At 46.0% G+C, this 21115-nt stretch overlaps 1 protein-coding gene across 6 annotated transcripts in view; it reads left to right on the top strand.

Annotated features, from left to right (window-relative positions):
- The window catches only part of CIT (citron rho-interacting serine/threonine kinase), a 1313172-nt gene that overhangs the window by 734898 nt on the left and 557159 nt on the right, over positions 1 to 21115 (top strand). For all 6 annotated transcript variants that reach the window (XM_085636268.1, XM_085636269.1, XM_085636271.1 and 3 more), the window contains exons 25-26: positions 13200 to 13397; positions 14111 to 14304. In XM_085636268.1, coding sequence (XP_085492394.1) covers positions 13200 to 13397; positions 14111 to 14304 — 392 coding nt within the window. The remainder of the gene's footprint in view (positions 1 to 13199; positions 13398 to 14110; positions 14305 to 21115) is intronic.

Below are 21115 nucleotides of genomic sequence, written 5' to 3' on the forward strand. Positions count from 1 at the left end.
TAGAGAGGACAGTCCCTGCCTCTAGCACAAACAGCACCTAGTGTGTGATCTTATGGTTTGTACCCACACTGATTTCCCCTTCAATTAATAAACCAATTATTGCCTTAATCTACCCCCTTGGATGTGGTACTTTTCACCCGGAGTTGTTAGGATACCCATGTCACAAGATACTCTTTGCTCAAGGGACCGTCATACCTTAACTCTAAACTAAAACATAAGTATATTTTCCTAGTTTCGTAATTTTCAGCTCCGAAAAACTTTATTCCGCGGTGAAAGTATTGTGTAATCTATCCATTACAGGTTTATAACAGATTATTTCTGTTGAATACTTTTAGTCACAAATTCCTCACAGATAATTTTCCATAAATGCTCCCACGTGCTGATCAATGGCGTGCTGTGGCTCCGCCCAGACTCAAAACTACCCTGGAAATGGCGGAGCAAAGTCACATATAAGCACCACCCCTGTGTGTCAAAGTCAGCAACTTTCTTTCCGCACCTTCTGATGAGCATCTGAGTTTCCCTTCCACCTTTGTAGATCTTATGACAGCTCAAAAAACCCTACAGTGTGTGTTTGAGACCTGTGTTGCCACCAAAAACAACAGGCGTTGAACAGTACCTAGACTGTAGGAGGCAGATGTTGGTAACATTAGCAGGTTCTCGCAAATGTTCGACTTCCATCTCAGAGTCTTCAGGGAAGTTAAAGTGCAAGAAAGTGAAGTGGAACTTAATCCTATCCCACTTCTCTTGCTTCCAACGAGAAGATGTGAGGGCGTGAAGAATTGAATTGCACTCCTTGAAATAATCTGACATCGAACATTCCCAGGGCTGTCATCAACCTTTAGCAGTGTAAGGCCTTTAAGGAGACCTTGCTGAAAATCTTTAGTGTGTTTACAGCCCCCTTTGGCACACTTTCTGGCCTCATAGAACCACAGGAGAAGGTGACCATACGGACCTCATTAGCGCTCAGCGTGCTGTTTTGCTTGCTATATTATTTTAACTATCCTGTTCTGTATTTCATTTGAATTTATTTTTGCATTCTGACCCTGCTTTTACCTTAAGCGCCCCCCCCCCCCCCCCCCCCCCCCGGCCTACCTCCTGCACTGTAAAACCCCTCCTGGGGACCATCAGCACCGCCTTTGGCGGGTCCGGGATCACGGGCACCTGGGGCGATTCTGAGCGCCATTTTGGATCGGGCTCGGGCACTCTCGCGCATTACCGCGAGATCTCGCCCTGAAGAGACTATTTTAGGCAGCAAGAGACGGCAGGTCAGCCTGGAGAAGGTGACCATACGGACCTCATTAGCGCTCAGCGCGCTGTTTTGCATGCTATATTATTTTAACTATCCTGTTCTGTATTTCATTTGAATTTATTTTTGCATTCTGACCCTGCTTTTACCTTAAGCGCCCCCCCCCCCCCCGGCCTACCTCCTGCACTGTAAAACCCCTCCTGGGGACCATCAGCACCGCCTTTGGCGGGTCCGGGATCACGGGCACCTGGGGCGATTCTGAGCGCCATTTTGGATCGGGCTTGGGCACTCTCGCGCATTACCGCGAGATCTCGCCCTGAAGAGACTATTTCAGCCCTCTGCCGGTCGCGCAGCGGTGACGCGCAGCGGAAGCGCCATCACTACGCCTGAGTCTCGCCAGAGTCCTGCCAGTCTGCGCCCGTCAGCGCTAAGGCAGGGCTAGGGCAGGATACTCTGGACGACTCAGGATGCCCACCATCATGGACATATATCATCTACGACAACAAGTGACATGCCACTTCCATCATGCTCTGGACCCACTATGCGGTCCCTATCAGTGTCCTAGCTGTTCATTTGCCCTTTCCACCCCTAAGCCTATAAAGTCTCTTACGCGTAATCCTTGCGCGTCTAGGCCGGGAACAGTGGTGACTGACGGTACGAGTCGTTCCTCTCTTAAAGTATTTCACCTGAATGTCAGATCGCTTGTCTGTCATTTTATGGAAGTCTTTACTTTGATAGAGGACGAGCAACCAGACGTCTTCTTTCTTACGGAGACATGGTTACACGACCAGGCTATGGCGTCTATTAATCTAGCCTTACCTACAGGTTATACCATGTATACCTTACACCGCAATTCTAGAGGAGGTGGCATAGCAGCCGCTGTAAAATCTTGTTACCCTTGTGTCTGGCAGAAAAGTTCAGTGGCAGCTTGTGAAAGTGCGCAATTTAGTATTACCCTATCCCCCCACTTTACGCTGTCTGGACTACTTATTTATAGACCTCCTGGTCCTGATGGAGTTTTCCGCCTTAGTCTTCCCGAGGTTGCTGCGTCTCTAGCTTTGAAGACAGCCAACTTTACAATTATTGGTGACCTCAACCTTCATATGGATTCACCACTCACAAGCACAGTTGGTACCTTACTGGCCGATCTGGAGGCCCTTAAAATTGTCCAGTTGGTCGACCAAGGGACTCATAGTGGAGGGCATATACTTGACCCCTTCCTTACGAACATTTCGAATGTTCTACTTAGCGCTCCCACACCCATGGCCTGGACCGACCATCTCTTAATACAGGGTCATATCACTTTATCGTCCCCCGTGTTTGAACCCTATTCCCTAAGTGTTTTTAAACGCTCATGGAAGAAGCTTAAATTAGAGGAATTTCAGCAGTTTCTTTTGACACACCGTCCTCCCCTCTCTACTGAAATCACCTGTAGCTATGATAGCTTTTGTGAGTGGCTTACGTCAGCTCTTGACTCCTTCATACCTGCCAGGTGGACTAAAATTAGATCTAGTCCCTCGAGTCCTTGGTACACGGACTCGCTCAGAATACTTAAATCCGCCTGTAAAAAAGTGGAGCGTGCCTGGCGCAAAAGGTATGACGTTGAGCTCAAAAAAGCTTACAGATCCTGTACGAGGCACTACCATCAGGCTATTTGCAAGGCCAGAGCTACTTATTATGCGATGGAAATTAAAAATAGCCCAAATCCTACTAAGATTATCTTCCAAATCTGTAAGGAGCTAACCAGCAAACAGATCGCTACTCCTGTTAAAGCTACACTGACTCAATGTGAAAAAATAGCCACTTTTTTTGTAGAAAAGGTTGAGGCAATCTATGGATCCTTTCCCCAAGACTCTCGGGCGCAGTATCCTTCTAGTATCAAGCTTAATACTGCTCCACAACTTCTCTCTATTCGTGGTCTTAATCCAGAGGAGTTCAAAAAATTAACTATGAAAGTTAGATCAGGTTCCCCTACGGACCCTTTGCGCCCTACACAATTCCAAGAGCTCGAAGAGTGCTGTTACCCGGCTATCCTTGATCTTATTAATCTATCCTTTGAAACAGGAAGTGTTCCAGTCAAATGGAAACAAGCAACCGTTGTTCCTATCCTGAAAAAACCCTCCCTGGACCCTTCCCTTCCCGAGAGTTACCGCCTCATTTCCCTTCTCCCCTGGATCTCCAAACTAGCGGAATCTCATGCCAATTGCGTTCTGTCTTCCCATTTGTTGGAAGCTAACATCCTCGACCCTTCTCAAAATGGGTTTCGAGCGCACCATAGCACTGAGACCGCTCTCCTTGCGGTAGTGGATCAAATTAGAAAGTTGCTTGACAGAGATCAAACGGTAGCGCTGATCCTGTTGGATCTCAGCGCTGCCTTTGATACCGTCTCTCACTCTGTCCTTCTCCAGCGACTCTCGGAAGCCGGGGTCGGCCAGATCGCTCTCGATTGGTTTCGGTCTTTTCTTACAGACCGATCCTTTCAGGTGTCCACACCGCCTTTTGTCTCCGCCTCCCGTCCTATTTTGCAAGGTGTTCCTCAGGGGTCGGCTCTCAGCCCAACCATGTTCAACCTATATGTCCAACCACTGGCTGAGGTAGCCCAGAGATACGGTCTCATCATGGTGTCTTACGCCGATGACACTCAGCTGGCGGTGGCACTTAATGGTGAGTCCGCCATGGACGCCGTTGCCTTTCAGATCGCTCTACGAGGAGTTATGGGATGGATGTCGGACAACAAGTTGCAGCTGAACGCCTCAAAAACCGAGGTCCTAATCTTTGGGAAAAACACCGACCTCTGGGGTAACCAGTGGTGGCCCCCGGAGCTTGGTCCTGCTCCGGTGCCTGCTGACGAGGTCAGAAATCTTGGGGTGTGGTTCGACAACAAGCTGTCCTACATTCCCTATTCTAAAAGATTGGCTGGGGTCTGCTTTGGCACTCTACAGTGTCTCAGACCAATCTTTAAATTTTTCGACCCTACCACCAGGCAAATCATAGTTCAAGCTATGGTCCTAAGTAGACTGGACTATGCTAGTTCGCTTCTACTAGGACTTAACAAAGCGGAGCTTTTTCGCCTCCAGCGCATTCAAAACGCGGCGGCCAGGATGCTGGTTGGCCTGCCAAGTTTTTGCTCTGCCCGCCAAACCATCCAAAATTTGCATTGGCTCCCGGTGGAGCAGAGGTTTAAATTTAAGGCACTTTGCCTTACTTTTAAAATTCTAAAGTTGTCCACTCCTCCCATTCTTGCCCAGACCATTTCCCCTTATCTCCCGAACAGAGCGCTTCGCTCTGCGGGATTAAATCTGGCTATTGTCCCCCGCTTCAAAAGAGCTAGAATGGGTGGACGCTCTTTTTTGGTGCTAGCCGCCTCACTCTGGAACACCCTCCCCCTTTCGCTCCGTTCCATCCCTAATCTTCTTCCTTTCAGGAAATGTTTGAAAACCTTCCTGTTTGCCACGGTTTAGGTCCTTCACCTCATCTACGACTAGTATTTCTTCGCCGTTATGTTGTATCATCTCCTCAGCGCCAGGACGCCACTTTGCTGCGGCATCTGTGCGCTATACAAAAATAAATAACATAACAAATAACATAACAGGGGCCAGCGGTTGGGTTACCACCGGCAGGCCCTCCCATGCCCCAGTCTGTTCCTGTTGGACCCTTTTCCAAGTCTGGTACAGACAATACCGATTCTGGTACAGTCTTCCACTCTGGGTCTGAGATCCCTTCATCCTGATGCTTAGATAGACTTCAGTGGTGCCGATTAACCACCTAGTTCTGACACCCACGTCTGATCTGTAACGGACTTCGACTCAAGCTTGACCAGTGTTGTGCTACAAAAGCATAAAAGCACAATCAGTTGTTATGCAGCTTTGCTCTAACCCTATGCCTTTACAGTGACGCAGTTCTCAACGGAGGCTCCATTTTCATTTGGGGTTTGACTCTGATTCTGTTCAAAGGGTGCTCCACAGGATACTGATGAAGGTGATGGGAATGGCTTGCTCTCCCTCATTATACTGATGATGTCTTAAACCTTTTCTTACAAAATGCCTTCCTTTGAGATGAAGGTGAATGTTTTTAATGGAGATTCTGCCTCCTGGATGCCTTGATGGCTATCTGGTCTAAACCATGTTCTTGTCTGATAGTAGGCAGATGGCAAGGCGATATAGACCTGCTCCCATTGCCAGTGATGCGCATTGTCTCACTAAGCACTATACCAGAAAGTCTGATTGAACAAGCTTAGAGCAGTAAGGTGGTTTTAACACATTTTGACATTTCCTCTGGATAGAGAATTCAAAAAGATAGCTACATTTGAAAAGCAAATGTTTTCTTCTGCCAGCCTGGCACTGGAGTCCATAAACAGTCTGTCTGTTGGGCCAATATACACACGCCCTATGGAACATGCTCAGCATGATCTTCATTACGGTCCCGAAGCAGTTTAGCTCCTCCTTAATCCAGACGATTCATGATGGACAGGAAACATTGAAATGTGTCATCGCACAGGCTTGGATATTATGAATTGTATTAGCTGACCATTGGGTACTAGTGTGATGCTCCACAGAAAGGGTGGATGTGGTCAGCTTTATTTTCTGGGGATTTTCAGGCATCGCAGATGGATAGGCCATTTGATGGGTCTCGTTTTCTTTGGAGAAAAAGCTATCTCCACACTGGAGTGGTTGAAATATAGTAGGGCTACATCACATTTCTTGTGGCTGATGACTGCAAATTAATTCTCCCTCCATCTCTTAAAAAAATGTAGTGGTACTCCAGGGGGTAGTATATAGACGACAGCCTTCCCACCCTGTGAAACAGCTCAATCCTCTCAGGAATGCAGATGCAGCACTGGCAGTTATTGCACAGCCCAGCAGGGGAATTCGTGCTCTAACTCCTCTCCCCTGCTACAACAACTAACAAGCTACGTTAGTTTGTCTTCTGCGGCTCATGCCCAACTGGTGGGAAGCAGGATTTATTATTTCCTCCCAGGTTGGCAAATCATCACGTCCGACAGATTTGTCTTACAAATTGTCCATTCCCCCCCCTACATTCCTCCCGCACCAGAACAAATTTTGTTGGAGAATGTCAATCCTTCATGCATCCTTCTGCAGGAGGTGCACCTCTTACTCTCAAAGGGTGCCATAGAATACGTACTGGATTCGAAGAGAGGTGAGGGTTGTTATTCACTCCAATTCCTCATCCCGAAAAAGGGAGAGTGATCCAGGCCTATCCTGGACTTTGTACCCTAAATGTATTGCTGTGGAAGGGCAAATTCAAAGTGCTCATGTTGGATCAGATCCCATCTGCTCTGATTCTGTGAGACTATATGGCATCCTTGGACTTGCAGAACATGTATTTTCATAAACCTATCCTGCAGTGCCACAGGCGATGGCTGTGGTTGAAGGTGAGACAGGAACACTTCCAATTTGCCGTTTTCTTCCTCTCCTTCGATGTTCTTTAAAGAGATGGTGGTGGTCACTCTCCATCTTCAGATGTTGGGTATTTCTTTATTCCTGTACCTCGACAACTGGCTGCTGAAAGTGGGCATGCCACAGTCAGTTGTAAACCACCTGCAGAAGACGGCTGAATGTCTAACTTTATTGGGGTTTATATGATTTTTGTTTAAAACAAACTTTGATTGCCATAGAGCGATATACAATAGGTACGAGCATTTAACTTTGGCATTTTTCAGCTTTATACAGCTGACTCACTGTAACAAAATAAGTGCAGTATATACATAGAAGCACATCAAAAGTTCACACTGTCGCAATGACATATTGTATAATGTAACAATTAGAAAAAATGCCCTTATTGGGGTTTATCTCAAACGAGCCAAAGTCTCAACTGCTTTCCTCAAAGACGATTCCATTCGTTGGGGCAATTCTGGACACTGGCGTTTAAGACCTTTCCTCCTCTGCAGTGAAGCTAGGACAATATGCTATAATCCTAATATTTCAGGCTTAATCTTGGATTCCAAATGAAGGTGGCTCTGAGACATCTTGGTCTCTTATCCTTGTGCCTCCTCCTTGTCTATACACCAAGTGGTACATGGGGACCTGAAATCCCAGTATCAAGGCTGCCATTCCCTTTAACATTATACAGTGAAAATCATTTTCTTCTTTAACATATGAACCTGTCTAAATTATTTTTTTCTCCATGTTCCGCGTTTCAGAACTCAGTACATTATTAAAAAGTTATATTATCTGCACACAGCAACACACCTACCTACTGCAGTGTTATACATTTTTTAAGATGCAATTTATGTTTTTAATTTATATTACTGCATGCTTGATCTGTATGACACAGGTGGTGGGGAAACCTGCTTGTTTCTGACTTTAAAAACCTAATAAAAATGATTATTTAAAAAAAAAAAAAAGAAATCAACGGTATCCAGGTCTCAAGATGACCCAAAGCCTGCAGTGGTGGCTGACACGTCACAAATTATCTGTTGCTGGCTGCTCTCCCTTCACTACCCAGCGCTGACAGTGGTGATAAATGTATTGCTGCTGAGTTGTAGGGATCATCTGTGGAATGCAGATATTCAATGAAGGGCCATGTCTACATTAACCTACTAGAGCTGGGGGCCACACATTGTGCTTTGAAGGCTTTCCTTCCGTCCATCAATGAGCGGCTAGTGCAGGTTCTCATGGACAACACCACTGCAATGTGATTTGCAAAAAGCATGGTTGAGTGGGTTCCTGGGCCGTGAGGCTTTGCAGGGTGGCTGCCGAACATCTTCCTGATCACCAACTACCTAGAGGTGTCCCTGAAGGCCAGAGCAGACAAATTGAGCTGATGTCATCTGACAGATCATGGCTGAGCTTGGCTTCCAGAAGTGCATCATGTCTTATCAATCATGAGAGCCCTGGCTATGTCTTAATGCACACTGTCAACAGTTTTGCTCATTGGCATTTCCACAAGAGCACAACTTAAGAGACTCATTCCGGCTGGAGTGGCAGAAGGACTTCTGTATGCTTTCCAGCTGCTATCTCTCTTGCCACAAGCATTGAAGAGGATCAAGAATGACGCAGCCCACATCATCCCAATTACCCAGGAGTGGTCCAGGATAATGTGGTTTCTAGAGCTCCTGAGCATCACCATCTGCCCCTGATCAGGCTACCACTTTGGGAGGACCTTCTGTTTCAGCAAAAGGGCAGGTTCCTCCAACCAAACCTCTGCAACATACACCTCCATACATGGAGATTGAGGCTGCAGTGGACTGCATTTGATTTGCTATCCGAGGTGGTGAATGTCATCCTCACCAGCAGATGCACCACCGCTCCATCCATCTATATTGGATGCTGAAGCAAGTTTGTGACCTGATGTGGTGCCAGGGGCACTGAAACCTTACAAGCAAAGCTGTCTAAAGTCCTTTTTTTTTGTCTTTTCTCTAGCCTAACAAGGCCTTGCAGTGGAGACTATAAAAGGCCCTTTTGGCCTGCCTCCATTTGCCAGGGACACCGTCCTTTTTCGAATCAGCAATTGCGATAAGGTTTATTAAAGGTTTAGCACATGTTTCCTCCTAAACCGTTTGTGATACCCCAGTGGGACCTTAAGTTCTTGACATTCCCTATGTGTACACCCTTTGAGCCTATGGATGCTTACTTTCTGTTTCGCTTCAATCTGAAAACTGTTTTTCTCATTATGATCAAGTCAGCTCATCGCTTGAGTGAATTGCAGGCACTTTCAGTGCCGTTACCCTACACCACATTTTACCCAGACAAATTGGTGTGGAGGACGTGGAAAACCTTTTTACCTAAAGTTGTGACTTCCCTCCAAGTTGGGCAGTCGATCACTATTGACGTTCTTTGCTCCCCCTCGAAGAAGAAAGACTTCATTGGTTGAACCCCACAAGGAATTTGAGTGTTTACATTGATCTTACTAAGGCCCATCATGTGGACAATCCTCTTTCTTTGGGGTTTTCTGAAGCAAAGAAAGGGAAGGCTGTGTAGAAGAGGACTCTCTAGACGGACAGCCTTCTGCATCAAGATCTGCTATGCACTGGCTCCAGAAAGTCTGAGAGACCATTCCACTAGGGCCCATGCCACTATCACTGCGTTGGCTTGAGAGGTACCTCTCCTTGATATCTCCAAAGCTGCAACGTGGATGTCCACTTGGACCTCTGTTTGTCTTTTTACAATACATCACCTTATGGGATTCTGATATTTAGTGTTTTTTATGTGCTCAGATTTCCAGTTGTCTTACAGATGGTACCTCCATTTTGTCTTGTGTGGAAGTTTTAAATGCTAATCTCCTTAGGATCCTGCTACTAATGGACTAAATTAAGAGATGAGGGAGAGGCAGCATCTGTTAGAAGAACAACCTATCTGTAGTAACACTTTTTAATAAGGATACTCTGTATTTTTAAAAGTGCATCATCACTCTAACTACTCCCCTCTTTGAGTAAGTGATTGAGGATTTGTCTCTATATTGTGCTTTGGCAAACTGTGTCTTTTTCTGCAAATGTGTGCAGAAAAAACACAAACTGAGGCAGAATGAATTTCAGTGGTCGCTGGTGGCATCTCTTTGGAGCTCTTGCTTCACATAGAAATATGACTCAGTGACTGGAGTCTAAGGGTGCCACCTAGTGCACCCAAACATTTCTGGATTTAATGTGATACCTAGTGATATTTTGAGATATGGTGAATCTGTAGTAATTAGGAGTAACTACTAGAAAAACCACAACAAATGCAGATTGAATGTTTACCCCTGAATTTCATGCATGCAAAATAATAGGTTGTGATTGCGATGGATTCTTTAGCTGAGGACCTCTTGCATTCATGTAGACTGACTGAGTAGACTGAAAAAATTAGAGCAGCCAGTTCCCGTCTTATTGAGGTGAGAGGTCTGATGTTCTGCTCCAGGTGTCACTTATATAACAGGCATTTTGTTCCGCTCTTTTTTCACTGGCCTTTCACGTTCGCTTTCTTAAATGTTTTATCTTTCATACAGTCAACCATGTTAGCTCAGTAACTCATTGCTCAAATTTACTGCATGCTCTCATGGAATCCCATCTGGAGCAGGGGGATCTCTTTCTCACACTTCGTTGGAAAGGAGTTTCTGAGAGTACTTTTGCAAGTAGATTGCTTGATTCTATCTGAAGAAGCATTGACCATTCATACCAGCTTCCTGTAGATTTTTTGGAAATGGATCCTAGCCCAGAGCATCTCGTTAGTCTTGCTAGTGGAATTTAAGTATACAGTGGTAACCGTACTCCACAAACCTATTTCAATGCCGAAAGTGAGTGGAATGTTAACAATAAAAGTGTCCCACTGAATTGTCTGCACACACCGCCACTTCCAGTTTTGCCCATTTTCTATGATACATAAATGCATCCTGTTATATAAACTGAACGATTAAGGCTTTAGAGTTGTATAGTTGGATTTCTTGCTGCTTATGTGATTTAAGATAATATTATTCCCACAGACAATTTACACCTTCTATGTTGGTTTTTCTACACCTTGTATTCAGCAGGATTCTTACTGTCTCTGCAAACCTTTCCAGCATGTCTGCGCAAAAGAGGCAGATTCTTTACTCTGATCCATTCAGTTGTGAATCACAGAGTATAAGTCCCATTAGATCTCATTGCCACTATCTTGACCTGTCAGCACAGATTCAGACAGAAAATTTAACTAGAGATCACTAATCAAGAAATGGTTGTGGTTATCTTTGTGAGCCTGAACTGGAGCTTAAAGAAATATGACTAAAGGGTATTTTCTATTATGTAATTATGCCCTGAGGAAGCTTTTTGATCCTCTTAATGAATATTACAGCAAGAGAACATTATTAACGGTAGAATACTGTTCAAGTAAGTGATGGGCTTGTTATGTTATGTAATGTTAGGAAGTCTTGTAGAGCGCGCAGCTGCCCCAGCAAAGGGGCGTCCCGGCGCTAAAAACAGTAATAGCAGTTAACAGCAAGGATCCCATCATGACGAGAGAAAGAAAAAAGACCAATGGGCTATTAAGAGCCACAGAGGTAGACAGAAGTGCGTGGACTACAAGAAAAAAACCTAAAGAGAAGGGAAAAGATGTGTCTTCAGTGCTTTCCGAAATGCCAGATAGGTATCCAAACTCCGGATGTGTACAGGAAGGGCGTTCCAAAGTCTAGCTGCTAGTGTGCGAAAGGAGCGCCCACCGTGCGAGCCCTCCTGACCTGGGGGACAACTACCAGGTGTTGACCTACTGAGCGAAGATGACGAGTGGGAGTGTAGACGGAAAGCAGGCCCGCTAAAATGCCAGGGACAGGGAAATTCAGGATCCTAAATGCAAAACAGAGGGACTTAAACCCCACCCATCTCGCCACCGGAAGCCAGTGTAGCTGACGAATGGCACTGGAGGTGGGGCAGCGTCTAGGCATTCCAAGAAGAGTTCTGGCGGCTACTTTTTGGACTCTCCACAGTCTCAAAATCTGTCTTGTTGGCCCCCAGGTAAAGCAAGCTGGCATAGTCCAGTCTCGACAACACAGATGCCTGGACAATCATCTGTCGGATGGAAGGGTAAAAAAAAAACAACAGAGGTTTGAGCCTGCGCAGAATACCAAAGCATGTTGCCGCCACCTTCTTCGTTTGAGTTTGAAAACTAAGCGCTGAATAGACCCAGACACCAAGGTTTTACTCCACTTGTTTGGGGGCGGGTGCATGGCCCAGGGTGGTGGGCCACCACTGTTCGCTACATAGCTCAAGATCTTTCCCTACCAGCAAGATCTCAGACTTGCTGGCATTGAGCTGGAGACAGTTGAATGAATGAATGAATGAGGTAGCATTTGTAGAGCACCTGGTTACCCGAAGGGAAAAGGAGAGTTTTTAGTTGATTACGAAAGTTCATGTAGATTAATTGTGAACGAGTGTGGAGAGGGAGGTGGTTCCAAGTCTTGGCAACATTGTATGAAAAACGGCAGTCATCCATCCTGCAACGTCTGCAAGACCACTCCGAAACTAAGCAGCATCATTCAGACTGTCATCGGAGAGGGCGACTACTAATTGTGTATCATCAGCATATGATACAATAGTCAGCCCTCTCTTCTTGGCTTTCGCGGCTAGAGGCTGAACATACAGGTTAAAAAGCGTTGGACTTAACGCAGAGCCCTGCGGAACTCCCTGTTTGATGGAATGGACCCTGCAGGTGAAAGGTGGGGCCCGACACCTGGAAGGACTTATCCGAAAGAAAGTAGGTAAACCAATCCAGGGCGAGACCCACGATGCCAGCCTCCTTCAACCTCCGTATTACGAGATGGTGAGAGACCGTATCAAATGCGGCATTGAGATCCAATAGGATCAGTGCCGAAGTACATCCCTCATCCAGTGCTGCTCTCAGATGTTCAGTCACAGCTTGGAAGGTGGTTTACTTAGTATCACCTCTACCTTTAAAGTTGGTAAACCACAGGCACTCTGTTGACATTTTCCTGTGCTGTCTGAGACAATTTGATTGTTTATGCTTTTAATTCTTTTTTTCGCTAATGTGTTTTCTCATTTTTATTTGAATTGGAAGATGATGCACACTTTCAACAGCAAAATTATTACTTAAATTATGAATGTGATAAGAAATAGATTTAACATTCACTGCTACAGAGTTTGCTTCTAGATGTTTAGACCTACCCTCAACAAAGTGTAGCTCACTATGCGACAGGATAAGAGGCTATTCAAACTCATTTCCACCAGAAAATATGGATTGCTAGACCAGATAGATTGATCCAGTAGGAATGCAGCCACCATTTCCTTGGTTTAAGTAAAACCTATTGGACCAGTCTCTATTTAGCACCGTGACTGGGTAGGAAGGTTTCCATTGCTCTGTTGCCTGTTGTAGTGGTTCCTGCTGATTGTGTTGCAACTTTGTTGCGCTCTGTTCTACGGGTAACTTTCAGTCCATTTGAGGCTTTTTTAATCTCTTTTGTACGTTCCTATTGTTTGTTGCATGAAGTGTACATCTTCATGCCGTCTTTTAATATGTTTTAAATTACACTTTAGGTAATAACTGACTTAGAAGAGCAGCTGAACCAACTCAGTGAGGAGAATTCGGATTTGAACAATCAGAATTTCTTCTTATCCAAACAATTGGATGATGTTTCTGGGGCGACAGAGGAAGTGGTGGAACTGCGGAGCGAGATAGACCATTTGCGCAGAGAAATCACAGAACGAGAGATGCAGCTCACCAGTCAGAAACAGGTGCTTGTACATTTGCATCTATTCATGGTGTGACATCCCAATATATTTCTAAAGCCTTAAGAGTTGTTCCTGCAAGAGGATATTGAAGTTTCATTGACAACGCATTTTCTGAAAGCCTACAACATTCTCTTGTGTGGTAATTTCTAATGTGCTAGATGCTCCGACTTGCTCTTGAAAACCCCAGGATCTATGTATGCATTGTCTGTATGAACCCCAAGACATGTGTCTGTGTCCTTCTTTTACACTTGTTGTTAGACATTTACTTTGTCCATTAGAGTGCGTCCCAACTTGGGGGATCCTGCTGCTCACTTATGCAAACCTTTTCCATTGTGTGTCACAGCATCTCAAACTTTAAAGGCAGTTTCAGACCATGGACAAATATGTGTGAGTTTCATAGCATGTGGCAAAATCATAAATGTCTTAATACCGTTTTAAATGTGCCTTGGTGATTGTGGTGTACACATAATATTGTGACAAAGTGCAGTAAGCAACTGAAGTGTGTGGCTTGGGCAAAAAGATATGAGAGAATTCAGTATGAGCAAGACTGCAGCTGTGGGTGACTGATCGCAATTCAGAGAAGAAAGAGTTTGAAAGGGAGCAAATCTCCACTTGAGAAGATAGATGTGCAGTTACGTGTGATAATGCCAGAAATGATTCTTTGTTGAGTGATCAAATGCTAGCAAGGAGATGTTGGTTAATTCATTTCTCTGCAGACAATGGAAGCTTTGAAGACAACATGCACTATGCTGGAAGAGCAAGTATTAGACCTGGAAGCTCTAAATGATGAACTGCTTGAAAAGGAGCGCCAGTGGGAGGCTTGGAGAAGTTCTTTGGAAGATGAGAAAAACCAGTTTGAATGTCGACTTCGGGAAGTGCAGAGAATGTTGGACACAGAGAAACAGAGCAGGTATGATGTGTTCAAAGCTCCTTAATTCTGTCTGTTTCAAATAATTGTATTGGAATTTAGTCTTTTTGACTGATTTTAAGTGTTTTCTCCCATTCCTTATTGGCAGTTAGTTACTGATGAAATCAGGGTAACTAACTGCTTCGGAATGCAGTATTTCACTATTAAACAGCTAACGAGTGAAGACGCTGTGACCTAGCAAGATGAAGTTTTCATTTGCTCTTCAAGAGTGGTTTAGGTTTAACTAAAATGAATACACAAAGTTGGTGTTTGTCTTTATGTAGCTTTCCTATTAGGTCTGGTTGGATAAAGTAAAGGCCTGTAAATTTCTTTCCCAAAAATATCAGCTGTTGTCTCCGTCGATTCTTTAATCAACATTCCTATTCTTTATTGTGACTGATGGGCTCAACTAGTTTTTCTTTTTCACTGAGATTAGGCGCATACACAATCTCTATGCTAGTGAAGTGACATTTAACATTCAAAATACACAAATCACTGCAATTTAAGGCACTAAAATACTCTATCAGAGCTGCCTTCTGCTGTGACCAAGGATTGGCAATACATCTCAGATACTCCTTCCTTTGAATGTGAATTTTCAGATCAGGCCAGAGCTCAGTGTTATATATACGTTTTGTTAAGTGATTTGATAAATAATAAATAAATGCTACTTGTACATCATGGTGTCATTCTTGATAGTCATAAACTTTATACATTTTCATCTACACTTTAAACACAAATAGCCAACTTGACTTTTATCTCTCTGTTTTATATATCTATTTTAGATGTACTGTGTTTTAAAACACATAGTGCCATTTAGTAATCCTATTCTTGCCATAAGCAGGTTCTCAACTTACTGGGCATGCGCCGGGACACTCTTTGAGTAGCTGAACGCTATACAAATATCGGTAACATAACTGTAAGATGTTAAAAAATCACTACTAATTTAAAGCAACTAGGCATTCTGTGGAATCTTTTATGCACTGTGCTGTAAGCTAACGCCACATTACATGTCTTTTCTCTGTGCAGCAAGGATGTCTGAATTTTTCTTTCATTTATAATTTTGATGTAGCAAGTATTGTATTGCACCACTTAACCAGAGTTGTTTGCCCTTCATTGTTTTCCCTGTCACAAGTATGTGTTTAGAGGCAAGTAGGTCTGTAATGTTGTTTGATATGTTGTTTCACAGAGTGACAGTGTGAAAAGCTAATAATTTGCCCAACATTTTGTTTGAGACTCAGTGACACTTCAGAAAAATGCGGCCAAAAGACTGCTAGAATAATGTGTGGTATATCCCCTTCAATCTGAATGGTAAAACCAATCAGGTGGATTTAAATGCTTATCTGGAGTCTTAACCTGTATGAACTCATCAGTTGGACTATGCACCAGAAACATTCTGTAGAGTCTGATGTACTATTATGACTTCTGCTGCATTGTCTAGCAGCACTCTCACCCAAGACTTGTTTTGCAGGAGAATTTGTAGCACGTTTCTTAGAAAGTCCTGCCACTTTTTTTTCTACTTAATTTGAGTTTTAAAGTTCCAATCCTTTTGTTTCACTCTTTACGGTGACTTCAATCTCTTATTCTGTTCCACTTTTCCTGCTCTACTCCTTTTCTTCTGTACTCTGATCGACTCACTCGCTCTGCTCATTTTTCGTCGGCGTCCTGAAAAGTACATGGAGAGCAGCAATAGGAATACTGATGTTCGAGGCATGTGGGCTGCTGAATTCATATCTGTGCATAGATCGCTGCCTAGTGTTGGGTCCGGATGATTGCACATTGTTGTCCTGGAAGAGTCTTCGAAGTATCACGAGATAGGTGGCTCCTCCCCTGGACTACAGTGCGCATGGGCATCCTCTCCATCCTTAGATTGTGTTTTTTCCGCCATTGGGTTTGGATGTGACTATCTTAGCTCAACTTAGGAATACTCAGTTTTAGGCCAAAAGGCCTTTAGTTTTCGTCGGTACAGTTACCGTTCGGTGTCGACTACTAGCTTTAGTGCTCCGCACCCTCTTCCAACTTTCAGACCAGTTTGGTCCGAACTTCGAAGTTCGATCGACGATGGAATCAAGGACTCCATTCAAGAGGTGTCCGTTATGCCACGCGAAGTACCCTCATATCGACGTCCACCCAGTCTGTAATAAATGTCTCTCGCCGGATCACGACGAATCGAAATGCATGGCCTGTGCACGGTTCCGATCTAAGAAGACTCTGCGGAATCGACGGGCAGCGAGGCTGGAGGCGCAGCAAGCAGCGCCTGCTCCCACCAATATATTCAGCACCGAGGACGAGGACGCCGAGACCGTGGAAGAAATAGTCTCTAGCCCCGCTTCAAAACATGATTCCCGATCGGACGACGAAGTGATCTTTCGACGTGAAGAAGCCGTCGATGAGGTAGGAGACTTCTACGGGGCCGAAGAAGACAGCTCTCCTGAGGAGCTAGGCCAATCCGTCGAAACGGAGGCCGAAACTGTACATCGTCATCAGGCTCCGGTCGAGGGATCGCCTTCGGGCCTTACCCAAGATCAAACACATGGTTCCTCGGCCCCACCTTCCGGTCTGGCCTCGAACACTCTGCAAGAGCCACTATTACCGAAGACGACCGGGTTGTTAAACCCAAAACCATCCATCGCTCCAGTCCCTTCAAAAACGAAAGTGAAACTGGTGGTGGTCGGATCGAAGGCGTCAAAACCATCCACTGCTCCGACGCCGAAAAAAGTAGTCGGCTCCGACCGCGTACAATGAGACTTCGGCGCCGAGCTCACCGCAGCGGATGCGGTTGACACCCAGAAAAAGCACGCCCTCGGGCACCGCAAGGCACCGAGACCTTCGGCGCTGACATCGAAGGCCATAACCTCCGCAGTCAAGATGGCCGCCCCGGCTACGTCAACGCCTAGCGCACCGGCGCCGACTAAGTCCTCGACTACTTCGACTGTCGATACATCCCTTCAGACCAGTGACCCCCTTCCTACAAAAAAGTCGGGGCTGGCCTCGACGTCTAGTACTAGGGTGCCCATCAAACCACCATCTGCGTTCACTGTGCAGCAGGTCTCCGCATCTTTGCAAGGCTTCCGTGACCGGGCAACCCTCCACTCTATCTCGGGTCCCGACACACCCAAACCCTGTAAAGTGCACTCTGAGCCCACCAACATTACGTTTGGGCTGCCACCGGCATCGGCACCGAAACTATTTCAAATTCGGACACGTGTCCTCCACACACAGTCCACCACCTCTGGCCTTACAGAACAAGACTCTTCGGGGCCACAATTTATCGACGCTGACACTGGCAGGTTAATGCTCCACAAGCGCAAAATAACGCCAATTAGGGAAGAGGAGCCCTACAAAATTCCTCTTAAACGCAAACTGCCAGCGGAGCAGGAACCAGTGCTCCAAGAACACTTCCAACCCTTCCATCCAGATCCGCAGTCCTTTTCTCCTACCCCCTCCGAATTGGACGCAATACAGGACTATGGCGGGGAGGATTCCATCTACCCTGGGGACGTAGATCCTGATGAGCACCTACAAGACCCGGATCAGGCATGGGATGACCCCACAGACCAAAGTGTCGTGCCACATACTCAAGATGCGCAACTCTATAACGTAAAAACGTCTCCTACAGAGGACACAGCTGCATTTAATGCCCTCATCGAACGGGCTGCTGCTCATCATGGGGTGGAACTCCATTCTGATGCCATTGAGGAAGACTTCCTGCTTGACACTTTCGCATCTTCAGAAAGAACTGTCAAAACTCTGCCCATGTTAAAAGGGGTTCTCAAACCTGCCAAAGACATTTTCAAGGACACCACAAGAGCCCGGGTGTTAAATCCCAGGATTGAAAAAAAATACAAGCCTGCACCCGGTGACCCTAAATACATTAGGGGTCAATTGCCATTAGACTCCATGGTGGTTGCCAATGCTCGCAAGAGAGCCCACTCACAAATGACTGGTGATGCTCCTCCCCCAGACAAGGAGTCAAAAGTACTAGAAACATCGGGCAAACGCATTGCAGCGCAAGCAGCGAACATCTTGCGCATTGCCAATACACAGGCACTCCTGGCACGTTATGACAGGTCACATTACGACACGCTGGAGTCACTGCTCCAACATCTACCAGATGAGTATAAAGAGTCAGCGGAGCTACTCATTAGAGAAGGACAACTCCTCACTAATGCATCCATAAACTGCGCCCTTGACGCAGCTGACACAGCGGCTAGGGCAATAAACACAAGCGTCATGCTACGACGCCATGCCTGGTTACGAATCTCAGGCTTCAAACCCGAGATCCAAAACAATATTCTAAACTTACCAGTTAACACAGAAATCTTATTTGGCCCAGACGTTGACACTACCCTAGAAAAAATAAAGAAAGACACTGACACTGCGAAATCAATGGGGGCTCTGCAAACGCAGCAATTTCGTAGTGGCTCCTTTCGTCGCACTGGAAATAGGGGAACAACAAGGGGTCAGGGGTCACAACAGCAGTATGCTAAAAGTGGCGCACAAAGCACCTATGACAAAAACAACAGGGGCAGATATAGTGGATCCAGCACCAAAGGCAGGGGACGTGGCTATGGCAACACCAGGTCCTCTCCAAAAAACAAACAGTGACGCCCTCTCCTTACCCCCCGACCACATAACACCTGTCGGGGGACGACTCCAGCTGTTCCTGTCCGCGTGGAAGAACATCACCACAGACAGGTGGGTCAGGGACATCATCCAGCACGGGTACTGTCTAGAACTAACTTCCACTCCACCCAACATACCACCAAAGCACCGTCCTATGTCAGCCGAACACTTAGATTTACTCCAGCAGGAAGTGCTTGCTATGCTCGCAAAAGGGGCAATAGAAGTGGTGCCCATCGACCAGCAGGGCACAGGGGTGTACTCTCTGTACTTCTTAATCCCAATAAAGGACGGCTCGCTCAGACCTATTCTAGACCTGCGACCCCTAAACCTATATATTCTGTCAGAGCATTTCCATATGCTCACCCTCCAGCAGGTTCTCCCACTACTCAGTCAGGGGGATTTCCTAACCACGCTAGACCTGAAGGATGCAGACTTCCACATACCCTTACACCCTTCACACAGGAAATACCTCAGATTCACTATTCAAAGGGATCACTATCAGTTCAAAGTTCTCCCCTTCGGAGTAACAACAGCACCCAGGGTCTTTACCAAGTGCCTGGCAACAGTGGCCGCGCATCTGCGAAGACAAAACATTCACGTCTTCCCTTATCTGGACGACTGGCTAGTCCAGGCCAAGTCAGCACAACAATGTGCCACCCACATGTCCCACACCATTCACCTTCTTCACGGTCTGGGATTCTCACTAAATTACCCAAAATCAAGTCTCCAACCTGCGCACGTACAACAGTACTTAGGCGCAACAATCAACACTCTGGCTGCCACAGCTCAGCCAACTTTAGTGAGAATCAACAGCATGCAACTGCTGATTTCCAAATTCCAACCTCAACACTCCCTTCCTGCGCGAATCTTCATGCAGTTGATAGGCAAGATGGCCTCCTGCATTTTCATAGTCCCACACGCGAGACTACATATGCGTCCGCTTCAGGAGTGCTTAGCACGTCAATGGAATCAGGCTCACGGGCAACTAAAAGACCTAGTGTTGGTGAGCGGTCGGGCATACAACTCTCTGCATTGGTGGAGTCCACAAAACCTTTGCAAGGCCGACCGTTCCAAGAGCCTGTTCCACAAATCATACTAACAGCGGACGCGTCTCTCCAGGGATGGGGAGCTCATGTACTCAATTACACAGTGCAGGGACTATGGACACCACAACAAAAGAAGATGCACATCAACCTTCTGGAACTGATGGCAATCTTCCTAGCCATGAAGGCATTCAAAGTACAGTTGTGCAACAAAGTCGTGTTGATCCGGACGGACAACATGACTGCCATGTACTACATACAGAAGCAGGGAGGAACACACTCTCCACAGCTGTCTCATCTGGCTCAGAGCATGTGGAAGTGGGCCATTCAGAGGAACATATTCCTCATGGCAGAACACCTCCCGGGCAAGGACAACCAGATGGCGGATCTGCTCAGCAGACACAGCCACCAGATGCACGAGTGGGACCTACACCCATCAGTTCTCCAACCGTACTTCCAGCAGTGGGGTCATCCAGAGATAGACCTATTCGCCACAAAAGAAAAACCAAAATGCCAAAGCTTTGCCGCCAGGTTCCCACACCCACAGTCGCAGGGCAATGCGATATGGATGAACTGGTCCGGCAAATTTGCGTACGCTTTTCCCCCAGCACCATTAATACCGCTGGTGGCGCGCAAACTAAGGCAACACTCACTGACCCTTATCCTAGTTGCTCCAACGTGGGCACGCCAGCCGTGGTACACCACCTTTCTGGAACTTTCCGTGGTGCCTCATCAACGACTGCGGATAAAACCAGCATTTTTAACGCAGAACCATGGCGAAATTCAACACCCAGATCCCCAGCAACCTGGCGATCTGGCTCCTGAGGTCTTAGAATTTGGCTACCTAAACTTACCACCTGACTGTATGACTATCATCAAAGATGCCAGGAGACCCACTACTAGAGCCTGCTATGCAGCCAAATGGAAAAGGTTTGTCATTTACTGCAACAACAATAACATTAACCCACTGGACGCATCTATTCAAAACATCATATGCTACCTCTTACACCTATACCGCTGTAATCTGGCATACAACTCAATACGCATCCATTTGACCGCGATAGCAGCCTACCTCCAAAACAGGCAGCACCTCTCCTTATTCAAGGTACCTGCCATCAAAGCTTTCTTGGAGGGACTCAAACGAGTAA

Source organism: Triturus cristatus, chromosome 11 (assembly GCF_964204655.1).
Source record: "Triturus cristatus chromosome 11, aTriCri1.1, whole genome shotgun sequence".
Lineage (NCBI taxonomy): Eukaryota > Metazoa > Chordata > Amphibia > Caudata > Salamandridae > Triturus > Triturus cristatus.